Source organism: Malaclemys terrapin, chromosome 14, assembly GCF_027887155.1.
Source record: "Malaclemys terrapin pileata isolate rMalTer1 chromosome 14, rMalTer1.hap1, whole genome shotgun sequence".
NCBI lineage: Eukaryota > Metazoa > Chordata > Testudines > Emydidae > Malaclemys > Malaclemys terrapin.
The window spans coordinates 35445037-35472672 of record NC_071518.1 but is presented as its reverse complement, the minus strand read 5'-3'; the positions used below and the strand labels follow the sequence as shown (position 1 = coordinate 35472672).

Genomic DNA, 27636 nt, shown 5'->3' with positions numbered 1-27636 from the left:
CACCAATTGCATCAGAAAGAGAGCTCTGGATAAAGGAAATCTATGTATGAAGAACATCAATGAGAGAAAACCAGAGCTCAATGACCCTATGTACACATTAGCCCAATATAATGCCATTACCATTCTCCTGGAGTCAAATAACATTAGCACAGTGCTTTGAAGATGTACCTTACTACATAGGCATTATTATTATTTTATTTACTTCTAAACATTACTATGGCAGTAATCACTGTAGTATTAAGTAGCAGAGGGGTAGCAGTGTTAGTCTGGATCTGTAAAAAGTAACAGAGTCCTGTGGCACCTTTAAGACTAACAGACGTATTGGAGCATAAGCTTTCGTGGGTGAATACCCACTTCATCGGATGCACTGTAGTATTGTTACTGTATTGTGCTTTACTTCCATCCCCACCAGAGAGATCGTTGTCAGCATTCTCTGAAGCTAGCAGACTACATTATGAATTTAAATATCCATGTAGGTTAGATATTTATTTTTTTGTTAGGGCAGAGATTTGTTTCAACGGGAGAGGGGATGTTGTGTCATACAGACATTCATCACCTGTTGCTGTGCTCTGTTAAAGGGGCAAATGTTTTTACCCGAGTGAAGTTAAATAAATAAATAAATAACAAGGCTCTCCTTACTGCCATCTATTAAACGTGAATTGAAAAGGAAATAAATAGCCCTGACTGAAAAGTATTCATGTAGAAATTTTCTGATGGGGGAGGGGGGAAATACATTTTTCATGCCAAACTTTGTTCACTGTGGGATCAACGCTATAGCTGGTGTTCACTGAAGTATGGTGTTCCTGTAACATACATTCTGAAAGTCCTGCTTTCTAACGTGGTCAGGTATTCCACAATACACTAGACTGAGGATCTGATCCTGAAAATCCTCCATGCACAGAACTGTGATTGACTTTAGGAGCATGTGGCCTTCTTGCAAGACCGGTCCCTAAATCTTTCCTTTGGAAATACACGGAAACCCCTCAAAAGTGTTAAAATATAAAGCAGTTCTTGAGCAGGTGACTAACATTTTTCATTGAATTTAGCTGCAACCAGTCAGAATGCACTTATTTGCATATATGTGGTTGCCCAACTCTGTGGAAGTAAATAACAGAATCTCGCTGACTGTCACATGGCTCTTTTCAGCTAACCACGAGCCAGGTTTGTCATCATGGATGTAAATATTATTCATTAGCCAATGAATTTATTATGCAGCATCACTACATAACATTGGAAGCCACTCTAAGCGAATTTTAGTTTAAGAACTATTAAGAAAGTCAATGCCAGCTCTTTCCCACAATAGTGCCCTCATTCTCATAGATGCATTCCTTTTTAAAAACTCAAACCTATAACCTAAGCCACTGAGTGGGGACTGGGGGAAGAGAGCAAGTGAGCACTGTTATCTTTTAAGTAATCGGAGACATTCGGAAATAGTGATAAGTAACTGGACAGATAGGCAGGCAAGACATTTTATCCATTGATTAATTCAGCCACAAAATTTGGCTCTGTATAACTCTGATGGCATTTTCTTAGTTCATGAGGTCGGCAAGAGTTGTTAACAAAATGAGCACTTTCTTCTCTGTAGCTGGACGTTAATCTTTATGTATTGGGGGGGGGTGGGATAGCTCAGTGGTTTGAGCATTGGCCTGCTAAACCCAGGGTTGTGAGTTCAATCCTTGAGGGGGCCACTTAGGGATCTGGGGCAAAATCAGTACTTGGTCCTGCTAGTGAAGGCAGGGGGCTGGACTCGATGACCTTTCAAGGTCCCTTCCAGTTCTAGGAGATAGGATATCTCCATTAATTTTTTTTTTTTTTTTTTTTTTAACCTAGCAGGATTGAGCAGCTAACATTAGTGTCCTATTGCAGGACAATGGAGAAACACCAATTAACATGTCATATTGTGGCCCACGAGGTCCGGTTGCATGGCAAGAGCAGTGCAAAGGGCCTTACAACTGGCCTAAATGGGCAGCTGAAGATTCCCCCAGCATGGGCTACCCTGGCTGTATGGCAGCCTCTCTCAGTTGTTTCCCTGTCCCCTTTAGCATACGGGATGGGAAAAGGCCTTGTGGGGGCAGGAATATACTACATAATGGCCTTAGGCTTTAAGTCAGGGGGACAGGGAGCTGCCCTATTGGGCAGCTTTAAGTCTCCGTTGTACAGCTGGCATGGCACAAAGTGGATTTACCCTGTGCTAAGGTTCTGGCTCACTATGTCTGCTCCGCCTGCCGCTCATGAGAGCCCTGGAGGCTTTAATAATCGGGCTCTGGTCCTGCTCTGACACAGCGACTGGCTGGCTTGAGACTCTCAAGATGGCCTGATTAACCAATTTAGAGTCCACACACTCTGGAGACTTAATGGCATCACACGAACAGGCTCTGTCTTGTGAGAGGCCTAATTAAACCACATAGATTAATACAGATCCTTTACTGCCTTACTGAGAACCCTGTAGATAATTAAACCACAAAGAATTAAAAAAAAAATTGAGTTGACTTGTCCTTATGTCTGCTCACAACCTTTTGGTCATGTTTGTTTCTACCCTGCATTTCACTGAACTTGGACCCTGAGACCAGCTCGGTTTGTTTCACTCCGTTTCTAGTCCACTTCACTTTCTGTTCTCCTGCACTAGCTCAAAAGCTGTTGTGTTTAGTGCTCCCAACATTTCAGGGTAAAGTTTAAATCCAAAAAGTCTAGTTTCATTGATGTATTTTTAAAACATCAGTTAAACATTTCTACTCCTATTAGCTGTTGTTAATAATCCTATAATAATAAAATAGAAAACCTTACTTCCCCTCTCCTGCAATTTCCTTTGAAAGTAGCCAGAATTATGCAATGAGCACTGGAAGTCTGAGTAATAGGTGCAAATAGTTCCACGTTCAGCCTCATTTAACATCATGAAAATGAATGTATGGGGCCAAATTCATCCCTGATGTAAGTCCATTGTCTAATACAATTACATCAGGGATCACTGGTTTGGCCCATGCTGCCTTTCTATCCTTAATGCTTTTTCTTCTCACTCCCCATCCCTGTAGTAACATTCTGAGTAGCGCGTTACCTGATGTTTGTACAGGAGCACTTCAAAAATTACAATGGTAATTACAGTGCAATCAGAGAATGCCGCGTACAGTACTTATTGGGCCATAGTGTCACCGATGAAGGGAAAAACCTGTGTTAGGCCCAGGAAGCGCCAAGAATTTTAACTCCTGGAGTTCCTCCGAATCGTCCCATCAAAGTATGAGTTAGTGGGAAGGGTGGGGGGAGCTGGCCCTCCAAACCTTTGATGTCTCAAGATCTCTGGGGTTTCCCCAGAGAATTTAGGATCATCAAGGATGACCGTGAATTTGTATTTCTCCTTGCTCCCCGCTAGATCTTTCCCCATGGCGGTAGGTTTCCTTCAGGAGCCCTGCCATCAGTCTTTATCTTACTCCAGCCAGAGTATGGTACCCTCCTATGTTCCTGCTATAATTTGTGAGTTAATTTCAGGTGGGGTCTTGTAGAAATGATAGCTTCAGCATCTAAATTCTCAGCACTTTTATACAACTCCTCTGTTCTACAAGCTCTAAAGCCTTTTTCCCTGCTTTTGCGAGGCTGTTAATTTTGTTGCCATCCATTCTCAGTAGGTACATAAAGACCATTGAAATAGATATAATTAAGGGACAGCTTTTCAAAAATTCATGTACGAAAATTTGAATGCAGTTGGACGCTATATTTGCATGTTGCATACCGTCATTGCTGATAGAGAACTGGATAAATTCATGGAGGTTAAGTCCATTAATGGCTATTAGCCAGGATGGGTAAGGAATGGTGTTCCTAGCCTCTGTTTGTCAGAGGGTGGAGATGGATGGCAGGAGAGAGATCACTTGATCATTGCCTGTAAGGTTCACTCCCTCTGGGGCACCTGGCATTGGCTACTGTCAGCAGACAGGATACTGGGCTAGATGGACCTTTGGTCTGACCCGGTACGGCCATTCTTATGTTCTTATATAATTCAGTAGTCGCATGCTTAAATGGCTAACTTATATGTACAGCTACAGAAACTGATTATGCACATTTGGGAAACAACTGGTGGGGTCATTTTTGGTGTTGATCCATGGCCAGCTGGGACTTCTGTTACCTTGATCGCCTAGTAAAACATCACCACTTCCAGGGAGTGTCTTAAACATGGCCACATGTGTTTCCTGTGAAATATACGAAGAGAGAGTTGCTTGGTAAAAGTGCACATGGGGGTAGCTGTTGTGTTATGATTTCAATGGAATAGCAAACGCTGCTATTACTGATCACAACAGATTTTGGAACAAATGTTATTTCCACCCTAGGAAATACAAAATCTAGTGGAACTTATAGGAGCTTTGCTAAGTTGATGAGTAATGACTGACTGCCAAAGCACACATTTTGTATTTACTGTAATGTCTTTGGGAACATGGGATGTGTCATACAAGATCAGCTCAAGTTTAGTATTCTGCCTCTGGCACTAGCCAGGGTAGTGTCAGGAGGCAATATACCGGCGCAGACCAAAGTAAGGTAATAGCAGGAATCCCATTAAAAAAAACCTTCTCTCATATAGAAATAAATCTCTAGTAAAAATCTTCCTACTAATTAATAATATTAAAACATAGCTTTTATATTTCACCAGTAGGTCTCAAAGTACTTTACAAAGGAGGTCAGTATCATTATCCCCATTTTACACATGGGGAAACTGAGGCACAGAGAAGGGAAGTGACTGGCTCAAGTTCGCCCAGCAGGCCAATGGCAATGCTGGGAATAGAACCGAACTCTTCCAACTCTCAGTACAGTATCCACTAGGCCACACTGCTTCTATCTATGCCACTGTGGGGCAACCAGCTGGTCAGTGCCATAATATGTACGTATATGCAGGGCAAAAAGTTGCTGCTATTAATAATACTGATCCTTTGTTATACATTTTGGTAGACCCTGCTGCACATTACTGATTCTCAGTTACTACAAGCCAGCTGTTCACCTTGCCTCTGGGACTGTTTAGGGGCCTGCTTGGCCCCTGTTGAAATTAGAGCAGCCACAGGGCTGCTCTAACTTATGCTTGGTCTGCTCTGGCTCCGTAGCCTTATGTAGACAGCAGAGAATAGCCAGGCTGTGTGTGTATTTCTTAACGAAAAGATGACCCAGTTACACATTTAGGAGTTGTTTTAGTAATGAATAATTCTACGAAGGGTGGATTGAATGTGAATGTCACATGCAGTATTTAGCAGATGTCTGATTTCATCTTACTAACCCTGTAACCCTGGGATTGCTCTGTAGTTCTCTAACAAAGACCAGCTGTAAATGCAGAGCAGTAATTTTTCCATGCTCCAGAAAATCCATCTCCAGCAAAAAAAAAAAAAATGCCAAAAGCATTTGGTGCTTCTTCCTGGAAGCCTACTCCAACTGCCACCACTCACCTCATTTTGACTGGTTTCTTCAGGCTTCCATAACACATGTGCCATATGATTTTTCCTGGTCCCTTTTGGAGTCCCAGTTTGTTTAAGGGATATCACTCATGGAGGAGGAATAGATGAGGCAATAAACAGCATTTGTGGGGAATTAAGCCCCCAAGTGAAACTGAAATGACAATAGCGTTTGATGACTTCAGGCATTGGCATAAATAGCTCTGGAACTTTATTGCTATTATAGGACATGATTTAAAAAAAAAAAAATCACAACAGAAACAAAAATGTTTTTTTTCTTTGGGAGGCCTTGACAGTTTCCTCATAGGTCAGGTTTTGATCCTTTTTGTTGCTCTACCCTGGACTCTGTCCAATTTCTCCACATCTTTCCTACCGTGTGGTGTCCAAAACTGTACACGGTACTCCGGCTGAGGCCTCACCAGCGCTGAGTAGAGCAGGACAATTATCTCCCGTGTCTTATGTATGTCACTCCTGTTAATACACCCCAGACTGATATTAGCTTTTTTTTTTTTTTTTTTTTTGCAACTGCGCCACATTGTTGACTCATATTCAGTCTGTGATCCACTATAGCCCCCAGATCCTTTTCAGCCACACTACAACGAAGCCAGTTATTCCCCACTTTGTAGTGGTGCATTTGTTTTTTTCCTTCCTAACTGTGGTGCTTTGCACTTGTCTCTATTGAATCTCATCTTGTTGATTTCAGACCAATTCTCCAATTTGTCAAGGTGGTTTTAAATTTTAATCCAGTCCTCCAAAGTGCTTGCAACCCTGCCCAGCTTGGTGTCATCCACAAATTTTATAAGCATGTTCTCAGCTTCATTATCCAAGTCAGTAATGAAAATGTTGACTACCAGACCCCAGAACAGACATCTGTGGGTCCCCACTAGATAAGCCTTCCCAGTTTGACAGCAAACCATTGATAACTCTTTTAGTAGGTCTTTCAACCATTTGTACAGACACCGTATAGAAATTTCATCTAGATCCCATTTCCCCAATTTGTTTATGAGAATGTCATGTAGGACTGTGCCTTACTGAAATCAAGGCACATATATATCATGTCTACTGCTTCCACCCTATCCACTAGGCCAGTAACCCTGTCAGAGAAGGAAACTAGGTTGGTTTGGAATGATTTGTTCTTAACAAATCCATGCTGGCTGTTCCTTATAACCCTATTATCCCCTGGGTGCGTACAAACTGATTGTTTAATGTTGTATAAAGAGGATGGTGGTCAATTGTTCTCCATGCTCACTGAGGATAGGACAAGAAATAATTGGCTTAGTTTGCAGCAAGGGAGATTTAAGTTAGAAATTAGGAAAACTTTTTGACTATAAGGATAGTTGAGCTCTGGAATAAATTACCTACAGATACTGTGGAATATCCCCACTACTGGAGGTTTTTATGAACAGGTTAGCCAAACACCTGTCAGGGATGGTCTAGGTTTACTGGGTCCCCCCTCAGGCTGGGGGTGGAACTTGATGACCTCTTGAGGTCCCTTCTAGCCCTACATTTCTATCATTCTGTGGTTATCTGTTTAAAGTGACATGATTGGATATGGGTACTGGCAATAAGGTTAAAGTTCAGTCTTTCTACGCTGCAACTTGTGGAAATCCTTCTCTTTGTGTCATCCAAATTGTAAAAGGCCTTTGATCTAAATTCACAAAACTGATTTCAAGGGTTATTTTCAAAAGAGAGAAATACTCTACCTACTCTGTTGTGACGGTAGGAAATATCCTGATTTACTGAAGTTAAACAAAGTTAGATACCTGTTTAGCATCCTTGAGACCATGTCAATAAATGTGTTTCACCTCTGTGGCTGCAAATACAAATATCCACCATAAAAGTGTGGATCATACTTAAGACAGAATTAAGAATATAAGTGGGAAGTTTCCCATTCCTAAGTTCACAAATGAATTATTTAAGGAAAATGAAGTGGCTGAAATGAATTGATTAAAAGCTAATGACTGCTAACAACTTTTATAATACCAGCATAGACACACACTATTTATTTGGAAAACAACCGTATTTCTTCCCAACCAAAAATCATGCCATTATATTTAAATGGATTTTCATGCATACAAGTACACTGGATATTGAGTAGTACCAGGGACCACTACAAAATGACAAGCTTTGACCAAAGGTGTAAGAGAGCCAGAAAATCACACTGAAAATAGAAGACCACATAACCAAATTATAGACTTAGGAACACAAAGGCTATTACACCCTGTCCATCAAACTATGATCTACAGAGCATCAGCTAACAAATACGCTGCTTTCTGTATGATGATTTATAATAACGTTCTGTTTATTTTATGGGATGGACACGCAGCCCCTTGTCATGAGCAGTTAGAGCCAATCATGACATGGAAACCCAGGGGAATTATTGAGCCAAGAAAACAGCACCTATGTTGAAATCTCCACTTGGATCAGCTAAAGGCATTTTCCGAAAGATCAGACATTGGAACAAAGCTCAGGAAGTTAAAGTTTCCATGGCAATATTTAACTCCACCACATTGCCCTCGGTGTGTATGAGTATACCATGAACAGAATACACAAGGACTGCAAACCAAGGTGCATGTACACACTGTAGGTGAAGCCTTGTCTACACATAAACTTGCATTGGTTTCATTAAACTGGTTTAGTTAAACTGATGCAAATCCCTTCCTGGACACTCTTATTTTGCTTTGAGAGCCCTACTTTGGTTAGCTCCAGCCTGTTCCTAATCAACGTAAGCTAACCCGAAATAAGTGTCTGCACAGGATTTTGCACCAGTTTACATAAACCAGTTTAAAATCACTTCTTAAATTAAACTGGTTCAACTGTGTGTGTAATAGTCATCATCATAATACTTAGCTCTGATAGTGCTTTTCATCAGTAGCTTAACAAAGAGGGTCAGGATCATATCTCGATTTTACAGATGGGGAAACTGAGGCACAGAGCACCAAAGTGACTTGTCCTAGGTCACCCCGCAGGCCTGGGTACTGAATCATGTAGATGAAGAGTTAATATTGCCATGGGGGGCTTAACTTTTGAATTTCTTGAAGTGTGTGTCTTCAAATTATCCATGTTAATGCTGCACTAATATAAGGGTGGTTTTTTTTGCATTTAATATACATGCTTATTTCAAACTTTCAGGTCCTTGTGCAAGACAACAGCTGATACCTGGCTCACCATGTAAGTAATACACACAAATACCCCCAAATTCTGACAACTACCACCCACTCAGGTGCTTACAATCTTACTGACATGACCACACAGTGTTAAAATATTTTTGTAAGGAAACAGCCTTCAATTTCAAGCTTCCACAGAGTGATTGAAAACAAGGGTAAGTTCAAGAGAAAAAGATCTGATATACATTATTTTTACAAAATACCTTTTGTCAGCATCCTCTTAGAGCTCCATATTTCCAAGAGCACGGAGATCTGGCAAACATTTGTAGCAGCTCAGTGATGGGTCCATCAGTGTCATGGCAGTAGCTCCAGTTTTGTGTGTGTTTATTGTTAATTCAGAGATTTCTAGGGCCTCAAAGGGAGACACAATAAAACCCTCTCACACTAGAAAAGAGCTGGCACTTTATTAACATTTTGTAACTAATAAATACATTACTGACAGCCAATAAATTATGACAAACGCTAACAATCTATTAACCAAATGGACAGTCACTCCCCGTACAAAATTACAGTTAATACAATTTGGGCCATTGAACATGCAAGAAAAAAGATTCAGCAAGGAATCGACAAAAGAAAAATCTTAGCAGATGTCCGTGTTCCTTAACAAAACAAAAGGCCAAGGCGCTGCTGTGGGGGAGGGGAGGCGGTGGGGAAGTTGGAGGACAGTTATGGGACACAGTTGCCTGTGACTAGAAACAAATGGGGTGATGTGAAAGCTGCTATTCCGCTATTTAGTTGGAGGGGAAAATGGAATGGGTGGGAGGGAGGGAAAGGAAAATGGCAGAGTTTACCTCAGTCAGGGGAGTGTTAGGTGCAAGGGCCTAGATTACAGAGGGAGACACAGGCGGTAACGAATGAGGAATACATTAGGTAAAGAACAAACTTTTCAATGTAGTAAATGGCCTGTCTTTAAATATCCTGATTTGTTTCCAAAATTAGCCTGTAAGGGGTGACTTAAATTGCCAGATCTACATTAAGGTTTGAGGGGGGGAATCTGTAAGGTTTGTTTTGCGGTGTCTCCAAACCCCCAGTTGTCCGCCCCATTTGCATCATCTGCCCATGACAGTGCTGCATTGTGGGAATAAATTGGTGACGCTCCCATTGCCCTGAGGGCTGGGCACAACAGTTGTGGGAGAGACCTGTGACAAATCAGGCCTGCCCTATGAAATGCAGGATCGATTGTTGTCCTTGCCTCCGGGAGTCCTCTCAGCCCTACGTTATTGCCATAGAAGGTGTGCTGTGGGGGACCACTGTTGTCCCAGGTTAAAGCGTAAAATGGACAGCAAGAACCAGTGTGCTGTCCAGTTGGTCAGTGCTGTCCAGTCAGCGTGGCACTGGAAATGCTGATTAGTCTGGTTACCAAGGCAGCAGTGAAAGTCTCATTGTCACCCCCCTGTGGGGGATTGTTGGCACAGTGTCACTTGTTAACATCACGTGTCAGTCGGGTGTTGGCCGTAAACCTACTTTCTAGAGGCACTTGGGGGGGTGGGGGGGAGGAGAGGGGATATGGCAGCAAACCTCCACCTTCCCTGATCACCGCTCTCCGCCTCCCATTTCCGTGAGGTGGAGTGGCTTTGAAATGCATTCACCCTTCCGCATTGCCATGTCCCCTTGGATCTCTCACAATGTCATGCTGCCTAGTTTGGCTGTGGGACCTACAGCGCTAAGCCGCCATGACAGGCCATCCCGTACACCACCTCTCTGGTAGTCACATGAAGTCAGTAGCTCCTCTAGGTCACCCCTTAAGGCCATGGAGTTGCACTGTCTATTCTTGTGCCTGTTTCTGACATCTCTCCTGGCAGGGAAGAGTGTGACATGCCCTCCCCCTACAGTCCTCTGACTCGTCCCCTAAGTGGGAGCTGCCCATCCTCCCCCTGAATCTCAAGGACATCAGATGGTTTTTGAGGTTCCTGTCTTTGGAGGATTAACATGCAATGCAAAGGGTAAAAGCCTTCTTACTGCAGAGCTCACATTGCGGGGGAAGCTGGCTCAATGCAAACAATCAACCCTCCTGTCAGCTCAAACTCCAGATTCTTCCCAAATCCTTCTACCCCAGAATGCAGGGTGCTGGCTGAGAGGTTTCTTTCCCACTTTGATCACCAAAACATCAGCAGTCACAGCTGAGAGACCGTAGCGCTTCAGGGCAGGTACTATGATGTCCTTCTGTTGCTGCTGGAATGTGTCAATAGTTCTCTGACCTGCCTTCAGCTATTTCCCTCAGCATGACTGGGTTTTCTTTTGAGTCCTCCCTGGGGGAAATTGGAGAGAAACACACAAGGCCACCTTCTGACAAGGAGCGCCACTCGGCCTCCAAATCTGCAACCTTAGCATGTCTGATGGACATGTGCAAAGGCAGGTCGTGGGCATGCAAAATGGAGGTCTCACTATTAGAAGCCACGTTTGAGGATGTATCCCAGTGCTGGAGTTGGAGAAGTGACACAGCTGTGTCCCTACAACATACTCGGGTCCATTAGTGGCCATGTGTCTTTGGAGGTATGCTACAGTGCCAGGTCCGTTCTTGTGGATCCTTCTGTTCAGAGGATCATTTCATTGCTCATGCAACTGGAAGGAACACCATTGGCTTGCTGTGCCACCTTCTATCCAGAGTCAGGACTTGAACCCAGTTCTCCCAACTCCCTATCCACTGGACCACGTCTTCCAGTGATGGTACTACCAGTCACGATGCCATAGCTAACGCTGTAAAATCTTTACTATTCCATTTTGAAACCCTATTCCTAGTTGTTCTGAGGCACCCCAGACACACTCTCTCTGTTTTGGGGATAATAGAATACCTGGGATAAAACAAGTGCTAGGTAACCCCACACTTACAAGTAATTTTTTGGTCAGGAAAATCTGATCTATTTATTGATCTATTTCCACAAGCCACTTGGATGGAGCTAGGGTGATATTTCATAATGCTGCCTTGCCTGGGCCTCTAACGCTGACTCTGCCTGCGACCCCACGCTGAGAGGCGTGGCCAGCACATTGTGTATATCTGGGACTGCATCCAGATCCTAGAGAAGAGCTGGCTGTGACGCGTACAGTAGCCATGATGGCAGAGGCAGCAAAGTGGAAAGTTCAGTGGGGAGGAATTCACAGTCCTCGTGGTATTGCTACACATCATTCCATTGTAGTTGGTGGGAGGTAGAAATGATCCACAAGGAATTAACTTCTCCACTACAGCCTCACAAGCCAGGTATGCACCTCCCATACCAGAGATGTGAGATCACAGCAAGCGCAACAGAACGCCCCCGCAGAACAGACTCTGGAGTGTGGAGGAGCGCACCGGCAGAAGAGCGGTTAAATACCATATATCCTAGTTCAACAGGGCTCTAATTGTAATGAGGCCACTATAAGGTAGAGAATAACAAAAAGGCTTACTTCCGCTGTGAACTATGCATTCCTGATTTAGTGGAACAGTGGACTCCTGGGTAAAAATAAAACCAAACCAAGAGGGAGGATCATAGATCCTCCTAAGCAAGTATGGTCTTCTACCACTCTCGAGACCGCTGGCTGTGCCAGTCGCTCACTGTTCTCTAGGGACTATTGCTTTCAGACTGGATCCTATCAGTGACTATCTGGGCTCTGGTCAGATTCAGACTCCTGGTTCTCCTACGTCAATATGTTTTCTCTGTGGGTCTCCCTTATGCCAGAACAGGGTGTGAAGGTTTTGTTTTCTGTGGCTTGTCCCAACAACCCAAAGGCCAAACGTGCATCTCAATCCATATTTAAGAAGTGGAAAGAGGCAGTTTCCATTAGTGCTTAGTAAAAAGAAAGGAGCAGGCTGATATGCCCTGTGGTGGCCGGTACATCTGAACAGCTGCTGTCTCCACTCCTGCTGGTGTCCATGCAAAGTCTGAGCTACAGCCAGGTACAAAGGGGAAATCTATCTTGAATGCCCACAAGGACAGAACGCCTGGACCAGAAGGGGGAAAAGCTGGCTGGCTATTCTAGGATACTGTGTTCCTGAAGGCAGTTGCAAACCAATAGCATCCAATGTAGGATTGCAACAGAATCCTTCACCGTGTCCCTGTCCTGAAGTACTGCTGCAGGGAGACAGAAGGAGCCTGGGTAGAGATGAACACATTTAACGTCTGCTGCGACAGATCCAGTCTAGAGCTGTGTTACATTTCACTGTTATGAATCACATGCTACTTGCTCATCTGGGACAGATCCCTTGCTATGTCCTTCACTGCATTTGAGATTTGCACAATCCCACTAGTAATTTGAAATCCAAGTTATAGGAGCTCTAGCATTGGGCACCAGACAGCCCCTTTAATCTAGAACTGGTCCTAGTGAAAAGACTTCAGTTTCTTTCTTCTAGTTCAGTAACATGGAGCTGGCTAAGTTTGTGAAGAACCTGTTTGGGCTGTGACAAAAAATATCACTGCCCAGGAAGCGGCAATGAATAGCGTTGCCTGAATTGGCTGCAGTTTGCACACGTTCACCATACTTTTCAGTGCGAGGGAAAGGTCCCTCTAGTGAGTTCTTGGGTTGCTGGCTTGAACACAGAATTGTCTAGTTTCAGAATCACATTCACAGCGTAATATCTTATGTGGGTCACGGGCCTGCATCTGCCAACATCCATGCTATCCTATAATGGCAGCAGCTCAGAAACCATGACTTGCAATAGGACGGTATTCCCCTCTGATCGTTCCTGATGGAAAATGAAATGGGGGCATAAGCATGGCCAGCTCTTTCTTTTTTAAACTGGACCTGTTCGTATTTCCCTTCAGCTATGGTGGGCCTCTCGGGAACCCTGCCACGTGTGTGTGGTGTGGTTGCTGCGGAGGTGGTGCACAAGTAAAATGGGCTTGAGTGTGTGACCAGCCTGGGAGGCCTGATCCTTGCCTAAAGGCCTGATCCTGAGAGGTGCTGAGCAACCACTAGTCCATGGGCACCAGGCCTCTCAGTATCAACTCTTTAACAAGCATGTTCTATTTATTCCCCCAAACATGTCTTGAATTCTTGGTCACACTCCTCAAGAGTCACCTGCCTGGCACTGATGAAATTGTGGTCCCAGGTATTGCACTCTTTTTACCCAATCAACCTCATTTAATAACCAGTCCCGCTTCCTTTGAAGTCAATGGCAAAACTCTCATTGACTTCAATGGGGGCAGGATCAGCCCCTTAGTGTGCATCTGTGAGCCACAATATCTTTGGCATAAATCACAGGATATTGCTGCTTGTGTGGTTTGTTCAACAAAGGCCCTTGGTTACTGTCTGTGGAATTCTCATGATTTCTGGCACGTACTCAAATTTAGCTCTTCTGAGGTGGCATCCTGCAGTCTTCCCAGGGGCAGAACTGGTCAGGGAACTGCACTTGAACTGACTACATTGCTGGGTTCAGTAATGTTGGCAAGCCTTTGTTAAAGGTGGAGGTTGACATGCTCACCTTGTGATGCAAGAGTGTGTGTGCGGGTGCGTGAGAGAGCCCGAGAGAGAATCAATTCTGTGATTCACCTAGATGCTGAGATGCAGGGCAGTTTATACTATCAACAAGAATTGTGGATGGGATCTGTCTTCAAAAGACAAGTGGCAGATGCAGTGGGAAAACTCTGGGGTCAAGAATCAATACCTGATGACGGATCCTACACACCAGCCTCCTGCCTTCACCACCCCACATAAGATGTGGATCATAGTGCACCATATCAGAATCTCATACAGATGCTGCAGTTACCTGCTACACAATTGGAAAATGAAAGGCAGCCTGATATAACGAAAGGCAGCTTTCATGGAGAAGCCATTCAAACCATGGGAAATCTAGTGAACCGCTGCCCTCTCAGATCCTTCTCTGGAGGGACAACCTGGATTCATTCCATGTCATCAGAAGCCATAGAGTGGAGGACAAATATGAAAGAAGATGAATGGGTAGGATTTTCAAATGCCCTCAGTGCTGGCCTCTCTCTGCTCCCATTGAAGTCAATTAGAGTCTTACCCAACAGAAATAGAATGAACACTCTACATATCTCATTCTAAGCAAAATATCCTTTCAGTTTGGCTGATGATTGTACCAACTGGCTGAGAACCAACTACAATAATACGTTCTTTCACAGGGCGCAGCCTTCATACACAGCAACTATTCACCGATTAGAGTTGGCTGTGGATTATTTAGTTATAAATTAAAAAAGCCATGTATAGTTTAAGAGAAAATACCATGTAGACTCCCATCATTAATAACTAACTCTATGGCTAAATTAACCCTGTACGACTGATTGGTAGTTACTCATGTACTCGCTAAGACCTGCTCTTGCTCCCATTGAAGTCAGGGCAAACTGATTCTCCTCCCATTTACACTGATATAAATCAGCAATAAGTCTGTCACGAGTCTCACAGGCAGACTTGGAGCAGCTAGCAGCATTCCATCTGCACCATCAGTGCCAAATCCTGAGCATAAAGTGGTGTGACTTTGGGCTGGTCCACACTAATCCCCCACTTCGAACTAAGATACGTAACTTCAGCTACGTTATTCACGTAGCTGAAGTCGAAGTATCTTAGTTCGAACTTACCGCGGGTCCACATGCGGCAGGCAGGCTCCCCCGTCGACTGCGCCTACTCCTCTCACGGAGCAGGAGTACCGGTGTCGATGGCGAGCACTTCCGGGATCGATTTATCGCGTCTAGACAAGACGCAATAAATCGATCCCAGAAGATCAATTGCTTACCGCCGGACCCGGAGGTAAGTATAGACGTACCCTTTGTGTTAATGTCCTAATCTTGCAGAGATCTGGCCTTCCTTCTATCACTCAGTATATTCAAAAGCGGCGTTGCATGCTCTTTGGCCATGGTGGCAGGTGTTTCTGTCCATCCTGACAACATCATGCTCTCAAACTGTCTATCAATGCACAAATGGTTGCATTCCCTGACCCTACCTGGCGCCGCCCATGGGGCTGCCCCAGAGGTTCTTGGATTCACAGAATTGCGCCAGATCTGGGAACTTCACTACACAATGCCTGGTGCAATGCCATCATTCATGGTCACTCTGGCTGGTGCAATCGTCCTTTGTAGAGTACGTGTGATGATGAAGATGTCTGTTGAAACCATTTCAAACATCAATAGTTAAACTAATGCAAAATTAGGGGAAGTAAATGAGGAGTTTTGCCACAGACTGCAATGGCAACAGGAAGAGAGAGCTTACATGTCACTTCCTTGTAACTTTGCAGGAAAGTGTAACTACTATGTAATTACAGGTTTAATTAAGTAAAGTGTGTGTATTAGCCACGAAGTTGTTCTACTTAGTCTCTGTAATACAGAATGTAATTTTCAGGTTAAATCCCATAATAATAGTAATTTTGAAGACAACAACCAAATAATTACTCCCTTAGAACTTGGCTTGTAATTACGCAGCATGTGGCCAGTACGTAATTATTGAGTTATTACGTGGGTATTTGTGTCCTGTAAAACAAAACTGTAACGATTGACCATACAGCACAGCCCTCCATCTCATCCCTATACTGGCCACTCTCCACTGTCATGGAACAGCTTTGTAATATGACTTGGGCAAAATTCAGCTGTCGTATAAGTGGACACAGCTCCACTGAAGTCAGAGGCACAATAAGGCTTAATTTGGCTTTGTGTACAAATGCCGGGTAGCCTGTGAGGTGAGTCCCAGACAAACAAATGGGAAAGCCTACATGCAAAAGAAGGCAGCCTACTGTTGGGATGTCCTGTCTCTTTAAATGTTTGAGCACTGCTCAGTGCAAAACCTCACTTTCGTGTTAGATTCAGTTTTGCTGGAAAATAAATAAAGGGAGCACAGCAGACAGCTGTGTTTCTATCTGTTCCCTTTGTGTCTACATCTCTCTCCTTCTCTGCTAGCTCTAAATATAGCTATGGCATGAGCTGGTCCAAAGAGGGATGGGACAAAACAAGGCAAAGGAAGATTTAGAAGTTTGCCCAATATTCAAACAGAGAGACCAGTTTGATGGTGGACCAGTTTCTCCAAGGGAGGTGGTGGAAGACGGACCAGCTGATTGGACAAAGCTCTAGAGCAGAAATTGTAGGGAACAATCCTGCGTTGGCAGGTGGAAGGGTTAGATTACCCAACAGATCTTTTACCTTTCTTTGATTCTAGATTAGGCTCCTCAAGCTGTACTGAGGTGTGACTTCTGCCTGTTAAAATGTTTATTAATATCTAGTATGTACATTTCCAGTGCCGTTTTATTACTACTCCTACTATCCGAGGCCCCAACTGTGCCATCTTTACCCATGGTGAATAGTACCTTACTACATGAGTAGTGCCACTGAAATCAATGGGATTGTGTGCGTAATAAGTTACTACGCATTGTGAGTAAGGGTGCCACAAGTAGCAAGTAAGTAAGTATTTGTGTGTCTACATTCAAATCCTCGCTCGAACATAGTGTTCTTTTGTATATAATGAAACCACGATGGCTTTAATCCAAGTACATAGACCGTTGCATTTTTACGGAGAAAGGTATCATAGAATCATAGTAGTGTAGGACTGGAAGGAACCTCAATAGGTCGTCTAGTCCCCTGCACTCAAGGCAGAACTACGTAATAACTATGTGCTACAAAGCCATGACATTTAACTGCACACGCAGCTGTATATAGAACGTGGGCATAAATCAGCATCGCTCTATTGATTTCAGTGGATCGATGCTGACTCACCCCGGAGGAGGAATTGAACCCTGTACTGAAGGCATGGCAAGGCAAGGGCCTCAGATAGTTTTTTGCTGATGCTGAGAGCCCATTCCAAGATTGCTAATGCGACTCCTGCCTTGTGGCATCTTCACAGGGGTTAGTGATATGGTGCTGGGGACTTGTCATTCAAAACATATAGAGCTTTCAAAATACACTAGCAGAATAAAAAAACATCTGTGGCAATTTTCCATACTAGCATCCAAGAGCAGGGAGGTATACATTTAGCTGATTTTCACTAGTTATTAGATGTCATGGCATCCCTCCCCGCCCCCCAGCATAATTTTGTTGTGATGTCAAGTACCAATGTAAAATACATGTTACACTGTGTGTGTGTGTGTGTGAGAGAGAGAGAGAGAGAGAGAAATAAAAATAACTCTGGGGACTGTAAGGGATTTGAAGGCAGAAGGATGCAGCCGTAGTGCAAGGACTGCCTTATTGTGCGCCAAGAGGGTTTTGGTAAGGGTGGGGACTGTATCTCACTATTTTAGTTATACATTGTTCCTGCAATTTTAACCGTTGCGTAAGAAAAAGAATAAGCATTGGGCAAAAGGTTGACTGCTCAAGGCAAACGCCCCAGAAAAGAATTGGGAGGAATGACCGAGTCTATTGATGAGTAATGCCCTGGGACAGATTTTGGAGACAAAGTCTGTATAAGACCATCAAGTAGAAATCATAATAGTATTTAGTCCTTTCATCTTCCAAGTGCTATGCAAACATTTATTAGTGAAGCCTCACAACTATGCAGATAAGGCAGATAAGGATTAGAGCCAATTTAAATTGGAGAGGCTGAGGCAGGCAGGTTAAGTGATCAGAGTCCAGAGATACAGGGGGAGCTGTGGGAACAGAACGCAGAGCTCCCATTCCTGAGCTCAACCTACTTGGACTCTACCATGTTTGTGTTTTAAATGCATTATTATGACACTTAGGAAGCTATCGTGTTTATAATAGTTTAGTCCAAGTTAACTTAAATCCAATGATTTACTTCACCCTGATGTATTTTACACTGGAAACCCCATATAGTATCAGCAATTCTATAAAAAGGGAAGAAAAGTCTAAGAAAACATGCCTGGCTAAAAAGGATCTGATATCCAGTCAACATAGAAACCATGAAAGATGCTTCCTGGCTGGCTCTGAGGTGGTTTTGAAGGGGATCAGATGCCCAAAGGAGACTGACTCCCTTTAAGGCACTGTGTATTAAATTAATTCTCCCTTCCCTTGCTGTCTTCCCCATCAGATCCATCTTTGTTAGCACAGCTGTGGGAAGTACCCAGCTTGGGGGTAATTTTCACAGTGCATTTGTGCAAGCTTAATAGTGAGCCTCCTTTGGGTACAAACGATCTGATTGGTGGGTACAAAATGAGATTTGATACACCCAGTGATGAGCTGCCAAAAAATTAACAACCGGTTCCCTCCTCCTCACCCCACGAGGGAGTCGTGGCCCCCCCTGCCCTCCAGGACTCCTGCCCCATCCAATCCCCCATGTTCCTTGATGCCCCCCCCCCAGGACCCTTGCCCCATCCACCCCCCTTCCCTGTCCCCTGAATGCCCCCTGCTGCCCCAGCCAACCCCTCCTCTCATTCCTGATGGGACCCCTGCCCCAGCCAACCACCCCTTCTCTCTGTCCCCTGACTGCCCCCGGAACCCCGTCCCCTGACTTCCCCCCACTACCCCATCCAACCCCTGCTCCTTCCTGACTGCCCCCCCAGGATCCTTGCCCCCATTCAATCCCCCCTGCCCTCTGACCGCCCCGACCCCTATCCACCCCCCTCCGAACTCTGCCCTCTTCCAATACCCGCTCCCTGCCCCCTTACCGCGCTGGAGGCTGGGCTGAAGTCTCTCCGCCGGGGCAGGACTGGGCTGGGCCGCGTCTCCCTGGAGCCCTCCTCGCGCCTCCCTGCCCCAGCTTATTTTGCGAACATCTGATTCGCGGGAAGCAGGGGAGGGGGAGGAGAAGGGGGTCAGAGCGTTCAGGGGAGGAGCCGAGGAAGCAGAGGTGAGCTGGGGCCGGGGAGCTAGAGCTTTACCAGTTGTTAAATTTAAAAGCCCTTTTAGAACCAGTTGTCCTGCGTGGAACAACCGGTTCTAAAAGGGCTTCTAAATTTAAATTCCTGCGAACCGGCTCCAGCTTACCACTGGATACACCTGCATGTGACTAATTAGGTCTCCAGCCATACAAGTATGCAAATTTTCATATTGTGTATGCATTCATCCATGTGTGTATGCAAAGCAGAAATGCATAGGTACAAATATGGGAGAGACTGAAATGGGACCATATTGAGTCAATTGTTTCTTGAGGTAGGCTGTTGGGTGGTGTATTTTTTTTCTCCCCCAATTTGCTCTGGTTTTAAATCTCTTTTAAAAATCCTTTTGAATATAGTGTTCATTACAGACTCCTGTATTAACCAGGGCCAAATCCGGCAGTCTTTATTGACAACTTTCTCAAGCAAAATCCCCCATGAAGTTCATTGGAAATTTTGCCTGAATGAATTCTGAGTCAGGATTCAGCCCCTGGAGATCAATCCATGCTGATTACATGACACGCACATCATTTGCTACACTGTAAAAAAAAACTACAGGAGAGATTAGTCTGATCCAGAACACTGTATGTGAAAACCCCTCAATCTTTGTAGAGGTTTGGATCTGGATCTAATTCCAGATAAGAATTCCATGGCCTGACACTCCATTGCCCTGCATGTCACAATGTCATTTACAGCAGCGCAAAATGCTATCAATCAGATTGGCCACAACTGACACTCACACTGCACAGGTGTAATTGGCTACACAAGGTGCAGGGCAGTGGAGAATTAGGCCCTGTGCCTCAGAGCCATCTTGAATAAGAACACAGATTCATTACTGTACTTATTAAACAGGATAATACTGTACCCCAACAATGAAAAATAAAAAGGCCCCAAATTGTATGTGCTACTGAGTAGCTGATTCTGTTAAACTTCAATGAAGTCTAATGCTTTTCTTGCCAGCTGTAATGAGATAAAGTCTTTGGTGTTCTATGCTATGTATGTTTGGCATTTCACTTTGTGCTAAATAGTTTTATATATAGGCATGTGTGTGTATGCCCCAGTAGCTATCTATACATTTTTAGGTAAATGGACGTTATTTCATAGCTCTGTTCTTTAAATTATAGGCATCTCCTTCACATTAGTCATCAGCACAAGTGCGTAGCACTATGTACTGAATGTCATATTCAGATTTTTGGCCCAGATTTTAGAAATCGGTACAAATTAATTTGTCCAAGGGCAAATCCCTGCCATCCTCATCTGCCAAATCACCTCTGAAAACCAGAGAGCGGTGGTGGTCTTTTTGGACCATGCAGACTTATTTCCTGGCAGTACTTTCCTCAAGAATTGAAATTAGAAAGGGTGATTGAATTTATCCCCGGGGGGAAGGGGGGCATTGGAAAATGACTAAATTGGCAACACTGCATGTAATTAGTTGACCACTGAGAGGGGATGGAGGAGTTGGGGGTGGGTGTAGGAAAATTCCTGCTTCCTGGCCCCCAAAAGCCTTCCACTGGAAGAGGGGCCCCCAGATTCCCATTGTATGTCGTCTTGAACAGGAAGGCAAGGAATTGAGCTCATTAGTTAGCTTTCATTTTATCTGTAGCTGCTGCCAAATTTTAATTTTCCCTTGTACAACCTCACTGAAATCAGTGGCATACAGCCAAGAAGCCAGCATGGCCCATTTGTTTTGGCGGTCTTAACGGGGTCCCTTCTGGCTCTAAACTCTATGAAGCTTCCCTGTAGTTGATCTGTTTTTCACATTGCCCACTATGGCCCTGAACCTGCACCCACTTGCTTAACTCTACTGCCATGGATTTCACAGGGATACGTTAGGCCCCGATCCTGCAAAGACTTACACAAGGATCTACTCCATGATTCCTGCAACTGAGGTTCCAAGGTTGGCACAGGAATACTAAACGCACTGGCTGACTCTTCATGAAGCTGTCCCCTGGGGAGCTATTTTGAGTTCCAGGCTGAACGTTGGTGTTACAGAGTGGGGAGAAAGAAGGCTATTCCCCTTCGGCAGAGATGAGCCAGGACAACCCTACAGTACAATGGAACTGCTCCCGCTGCTATGGCAGATACCTGCCCTGCAGGCCGTGAGGCTTGCCTATAAAATGACAGATATTATTTAACAATTTAGCACTATTTGATTATCATTTATACAGCTTTATACTAGTGTAAGCTCTGATCTAATGGTATAGGGTAACTGCTATCCTGCTTTTATAAGAAGGTGATGCCCTGGTAACTTAATGCAGCCGGAGGACACTATCAGGATAAACTATTGGTGCGGTTTTAGTCACACCGATATCCTATGCGCGCTTTTTTGTTCACCTGGAAGATCTAAATCTTCCCAGATTGTGAATCTTCTCCAGCCCTCCCAGTATCACTCTTCTCCTCATCCCCGCCTTCCTGCCACCTCAACCAGATCCGTCTCCTTTCTCCCGACCTTACGTTTCTGTTCCTAACGCCAGCTCCTTCCTCCCCGACTGTCCCCTCCTGCCATACTTGTTTCTTTCACTGACTCCTACATCCTGAACCCAAACAGTACCCTACTTGCTCTGTTGTGCAGGTCAGTCAGGTCTGGCATTATCTTTTCTGGGTTTGGGGACACAAGTTGTATGAAAATCCAGGTCTTATCAGTGTTGGAGATACTCCAGAGTGCCCCAGGGAAATCTCAGGCCACACAAGATACGAGTACAACATTCGTGCCAGGACCCACAGAAAGAATGCTAGATCTCCCAAGCCTCTTCGCATTCATATGTGTCTCCCTGCTGTGGCATTTATATAGCGCTAAACATGGTGGTGTGTAGCTGTAACCATACTATATTATGACTGTCTTCGAAGGCAGGGCGTGCTTGGGTCTGGTAGAGAACCTGGCGTTTAGAGCTTGTGAAGTAGTACGGGTTTGATCTGGTTCTTGCTATTTAAGGAAAGAGTTTGGCCCTTTGTAGTTAGTATAAATCAGGGTTTCTCAAACTGGGGCCAGGGAAAGCCCCTGGCAGGCCGGGCTGGTTTGTTTACCTGCCCCGTCCGCAGGTCCGGCTGATCACGGCTCCCACTGGCCGCAGATCGCTGCTCCAATGGGAGCTGCTGGAAGCGGCGGCCAGTAAGTTCCTCGGCCCGTGCCGCTTCCAGTAGCTCCCATTGGCCCGGAGCAGCGAACCGGGGCCAGTGGGAGCCGCGATCGGCCGGACCTGCGGATGGGGCAGGTAAACAAACCGGCCCGGCCCGCCAGGGGCTTTTCCTACACAAGCGGCAACCCCAGTTTGAGAAACACTGGTATAAATGGAGAGGAAAAAGAACATTTAAAAAAACGTGAAAAATATTTTGATAGTATCCTGTTCAGCTGATCGTCAGCTCTCTCTGTATGAAGACCAGTGTGATCGCGCTAGACCGTAACCCAGGCCAGAGACTTCCAGGACGGGTCACATAGATGAGGCTCATGGGCAGGCCTATGGGTACACATGTAAAATATAGTAAAGAGTTAAGGGTCAGCATGGTCCTCCCTGCTCGCTCCCGTGAGCCCGTGTGCCTGGCCTAAGAGCAGTGGGACCCAGCAGGTGCCCTCCTCACAGAGCCACCACTAGGGCCTCCAGAAGGCCTTCTGGGGCAGAGCTTGAAACCTTCCCCTCCAGAGGCCTCAAGCCACGGCCATCACCTCAGCTGTACAACTTCAACAGACCCCCCTGCACTGCAGCATCCCGGCAACTCCAACAAGCTGTTGACATATTACCCCCCTCATCTGCTTTCCCCTCAGTGGCCCCAGTCTTTGTTCTCCTGATCATCACCAGTGCCCTTCCCTTCCCCTCCACTCCTGCAAGCCTGTCTTCTCCACACCTTTCACCCTTGCCCCCTGCCTCTCCTTCTCTCCATCCTCCCCTGCTCTCACATTCCCTTCCTACCCCCATTTCCCTAAGAAAATTGCATTAGTGTATCAACAACCCATAGCATCATCTATGTGGTTAAAACATGACACTGAAAAGGGATCTTTAAAAATGGCTGCATGCACCTGTGCACATCCATGTATAGAGGTGTGTGACATGAGCCCCACACAGAATCCCAGAGCTGAACACTACCGATCTGTGGGACAATTTGGATCCATATCCAAACGTTGTGGTTGGCCGTTATCTCTACTATGGACTAAACTCAATCCTGGGATCTGAACACCCCCGCATCCGAAATGACCTCCTTTGGCCCATCACCAATTTCAGTCCTGACAGCTACCAGCAGTTACAGCATTCTAATATCACATCAGTCTTTGTTGTCCCACTCCATGGGGTGTGAATATTTGACCCCTCACCACTTAAACTGAAAGAACCAATCAAAGTGAGGTGTCCACTAGCCAACTGGGAAAAGCAATAAAGAATGCTTTTCTGAGGAACTGCTAGGTACCCCACAAGCAGCTGTAAATTATTTTTCTAATTCAAGGCCTATCATTAAGGAAAATTGAAAGATGTTCCACAAAAATCTAGTATTGCTTTTCCTGGGGACATTGGTAAGCAACAGCACAAGTGAACTGCATGTTTCTGGTATTGCTGAAGAAGCTAAGTATTTAGGACCCTAATTTTAAAGGCATTTAGGCACCTAAAGATGCAGCTAGGTGCTTAGTGTGATTTTCAAAAGCATGTACGTGCTTAACTCCCAATGAAGTGGGATGAAAATCCTTCTAGAAGCCTATCAGTATCTTTAAAAATCTGGCCCTAAGTTACTTTTGAAAATGGGACATAGGCCCCTAAGTCACTTAGGTGCTTTTGAAAACTTTGCCGTAAATCTCCACCACAGCTATAGGTGAATGTTTGCTGTTAAATACAAAGGGAATGTTTGCGTGCGTGTGAACATAAGCAGGTAAACTCTGATTTTCTGAACACTTAATAGCTACATTTGTGTTTGCCAAAGCTGGTATCTGGTCCTGAGTTCAAAATCCTCTAGAAATCAGAAATTTGCTTTTGTGAAACTTTCTGAAGATTCTGGGTGGCCCCCGAGACCTTTGTAAAATATGGGTTCTCCTGCATTGCGCGCGCGCGCACACACACACACACACACACACACACGCGCTCAACGCACAAAGCAGGCTGATTTCCGCCCCCCACCACGCACACACACACGTACTCATGCCTAGCCTTAGAAAACCTGGTGTCCCAAAAGAGACTGAATTATGGCATCCCCCCAACCCCCTATGGGGCCAGAGATGGGATGCTTACTTCTGGTTGTGGGCCACAGTCTCTGGTCTGCTCTGTACACTTTGTACTGCTCATGTAGGGCAAAGTGGACGGATTTCATTTAGAAATGTCCCTTTGAGAAGGGAAACTTCCTGCTAATGCAAACCTGGCACAGATGGGTCCTTTGCCAGCCACCTTCCCCTGCACCCACATAGGAGAGGGGAGAGGGCATGGTGGGGCATGCCTTCTCCATGCTAATCTTCTGCTGGCCTAAAACCCCTCAGGGCCCTTAGGCCAATGGCATAAGTTTGGGCCAGGCTGGCACTGCATCAGGAAATCTTAACTAGCTCCTAGAGAACCCTGCATTTAACAGAGCTCGGATGCAGGCGGAAATTGATCCCAATGTCTCTTGCGCCTTGGTCACCTCTGAGGGACCTTTAAAGTGCCCCTTGATGCCTGCCAGTCCGACACCCACACTCTCTCTCTCCCTTCTGAGGAATGACTCCATCCACATCCGTACTCCTTTAGCTAGACTAGGAAATGTACACTACTCAAAACCTTTGTGCAGGACAATTCTTGCCACTAATGTCTCATTCCATGAGTGTTGTTAACACGAATGCCCAGAAACTGCCCACTTACAGTACAGTAGCTCTGTACTATCAAGCAAAGAGAACAAGGTTAGACTTAGCGTAACAAATGGGTTATTGAAAACATGCTAGAGAAATATTTTCAACATTAATTTTGAAAGCGTGAGGTAAAACTGTTATTGGCAACGAAGGCCTTTAGACAATGCTTAGTAGCTTCTGTTACTGTGTCTTTCTTAGTAAAAGACACCAGCAATTCTCAGTCGGTCTGTTTTAACCGTTCAAACTTTTGCCCTTCCCCGTCTCAGCAAAATTTCAGAACTCCACCTAACCTGATCTTTTCAGCTTTGGGATAGAAATTGGAGCCAGAATGTGCCTCCAAAGTCAATACTGTGCATCTGGAGCTTCCAAAAACAATGAAAGAAAAATAATGAGAATTAAAAATATCCCTCAAGTTTACAAAGAAACTGCTACTTTGATGCCAAATATTTTTAAGGTTTTGAAAAATTGACTTTTCTTTTTTAAAATGAGCCTTTTTTGGTAGTTGAAATACATTTTTAGTGGCTCTATTAGTCCGCACTACAGTATCATGAACACTGGCTGCCAATCCTAAAACTGAATCATGGAAAGAGACATAGAGGGGATTAAAAAAAAGGGGTGGGGAGGGGAGGGAGAGAGACCTGGGGAAAGCAGAATTTTCTGCAAAGGTTCTGGGGGGGGTGGAGGGGGGGATTTATGTAATTTCTTCATCTTCATCTTTTGGAGAAAAAAAATGGAGCAACCCTTCCACCTGAATGGGAGAGCGTTTCCTGGAGAGCGTGGGGAGAGCAGCGAGAGGGGTTTAGTAGAGTCCGCATCCACGCAGGTTGTTGGCGATGATGACATCCGTAACAGCATCAAAGACAAACTGGATGTTGTTGGTGTCAGTGGCACAGGTGATGTGCGTGTAGATCTCTTTGTTGGGGGACTTGTTCTTGCTCTCGTACTGAGATTGGATGTAGGACACGGCTTCGGTGAAAGAGTTAGAGCCTATGAGAGAAGCCAAGAAGAAAGGAAAGCACGCTTTAAAACAGTCCCAAACATCGGGCCCGAATCTGCTTCAATTGAAGGCAATGGGAATTTAGTAGCATTGTATCATTGTTCTAACATAGCTAGTTCTTTCTGGGTACCCTAAGCAACAATCTATGGGTCTGACCCTCCTCTCACTTGCAACACTGAAGATAACAGGGTTACACTGATGTAAAATTAGCATGGGAGCAGATGCTTTCCTGACTGTGACACCATTCCACTGTGTGATCCCAATGACATTTTCTTTCTGGATTACTGGTACCTTGTACGATCGTCCATGAAAGTAAAATGGACAGGATAGTGGGTGGCATAGAGGTTGAGGGCAATGAGCATTGAAGTCATTTTAAAGAGGGAAGCAGAAGGAATTCTGTATAATCTTGCCAAAGGGCAGTGATTGTCCAGAAAAGTGGACGCGATTCGAGCTGGCCAATGTTTTCCAAATTTTGATTTTTTTGACAACATTTTTAATCAACGTTTCCAATTTCAAAGCCAGGATGAATTGTTTGCAAAAATGTTCATGAAAAATTCAGCCCATTTTTTTTTTTTACCTTCTCTATAGCTGGTCAAAAGAATTCAAAATTTCTGTGGGAAAAAATGTCATTCACGTTTAAAATGTCAATGAAAAAGTGGATGAATTTTCACCCCCAAATTTCCCATTTTTCAATCAGTTCCAGAAATTGTTCATCATCACTGCAGTGACATCTGCTTGCGGAAATAGAGCTAAGATTGTGTCAAATAAATCACAAGGGTTTACACCTCTTCCCTAGCCAAATGTCTGTGACAAAAGCCTATTATTTGCTTCTACAGATTTTGTTTTAACTAGAAGCAGGAGTGTGCAGAAAATAATAAACGTTATTTTTTCATTCTTTTGCTGGCCAGATTCTATGTTAGATAATTACATTATTTGGATGTACATTTCCACTTGGACGTGAACTTGGATACAATAGTCTTGATTTCTTGTCCTGAACTGTTTCAGAGTAACAGCCGTGTTAGTCTGTATCCGCAAAAAGAAGAACAGGAGTACTTGTGGCACCTTAGAGACTAACAAATTTATTAGAGCATAAGCTTTCGTGGACTACAGCCCACTTCTTCGGATGCATATAGAATGGAACATATAATGAGGAGATATATATACACACATACAGAGAGCATAAACAGGTGGGAGTTGTCTTACCAACTCTGAGAGGCCAATTAATTAAGAGAAAAAAAAAAAAAAAACTTTTGAAGTGATAATCAAGCTAGCCGAGTACAGACAGTGTGATAAGAAGTGTGAGAGTACTTACAAGGGGAGATAGTCAACGTTTGTAATGGCTCAGCCATTCCCAGTCCTTATTCAAACCGGAGTTGATTGTGTCTAGTTTGCATATCAATTCTAGCTCTGTAGTCTACAACAGAAAAACTTCAAAAACAGACTCCAAAGAGAGACTACAGAGCTAGAATTGATATGCAAACTAGACACAATCAACTCCGGTTTGAATAAGGACTGGGAATGGCTGAGCCATTACAAACGTTGACTATCTCCCCTTGTAAGTACTCTCACACTTCTTATCACACTGTCTG

At 44.5% G+C, this 27636-nt stretch overlaps 1 protein-coding gene across 2 annotated transcripts in view; it reads right to left on the bottom strand.

Moving 5' to 3' along the window:
* Nucleotides 1-27636, bottom strand: part of GNAO1 (G protein subunit alpha o1) — a 315387-nt gene that overhangs the window by 19789 nt on the left and 267962 nt on the right. Inside the window, exon 8 of one of the 2 annotated variants that reach the window (XM_054048942.1) lies at nucleotides 25051-26037. The exons of the other annotated variant lie outside the window; for it this stretch is intronic. Coding sequence (XP_053904917.1) covers nucleotides 25850-26037 — 188 coding nt within the window. The 3' untranslated portion in view covers nucleotides 25051-25849. Of the gene's footprint in view, nucleotides 1-25050; nucleotides 26038-27636 lie in introns of those variants that run through there. 2 annotated transcript variants of the gene reach the window in all.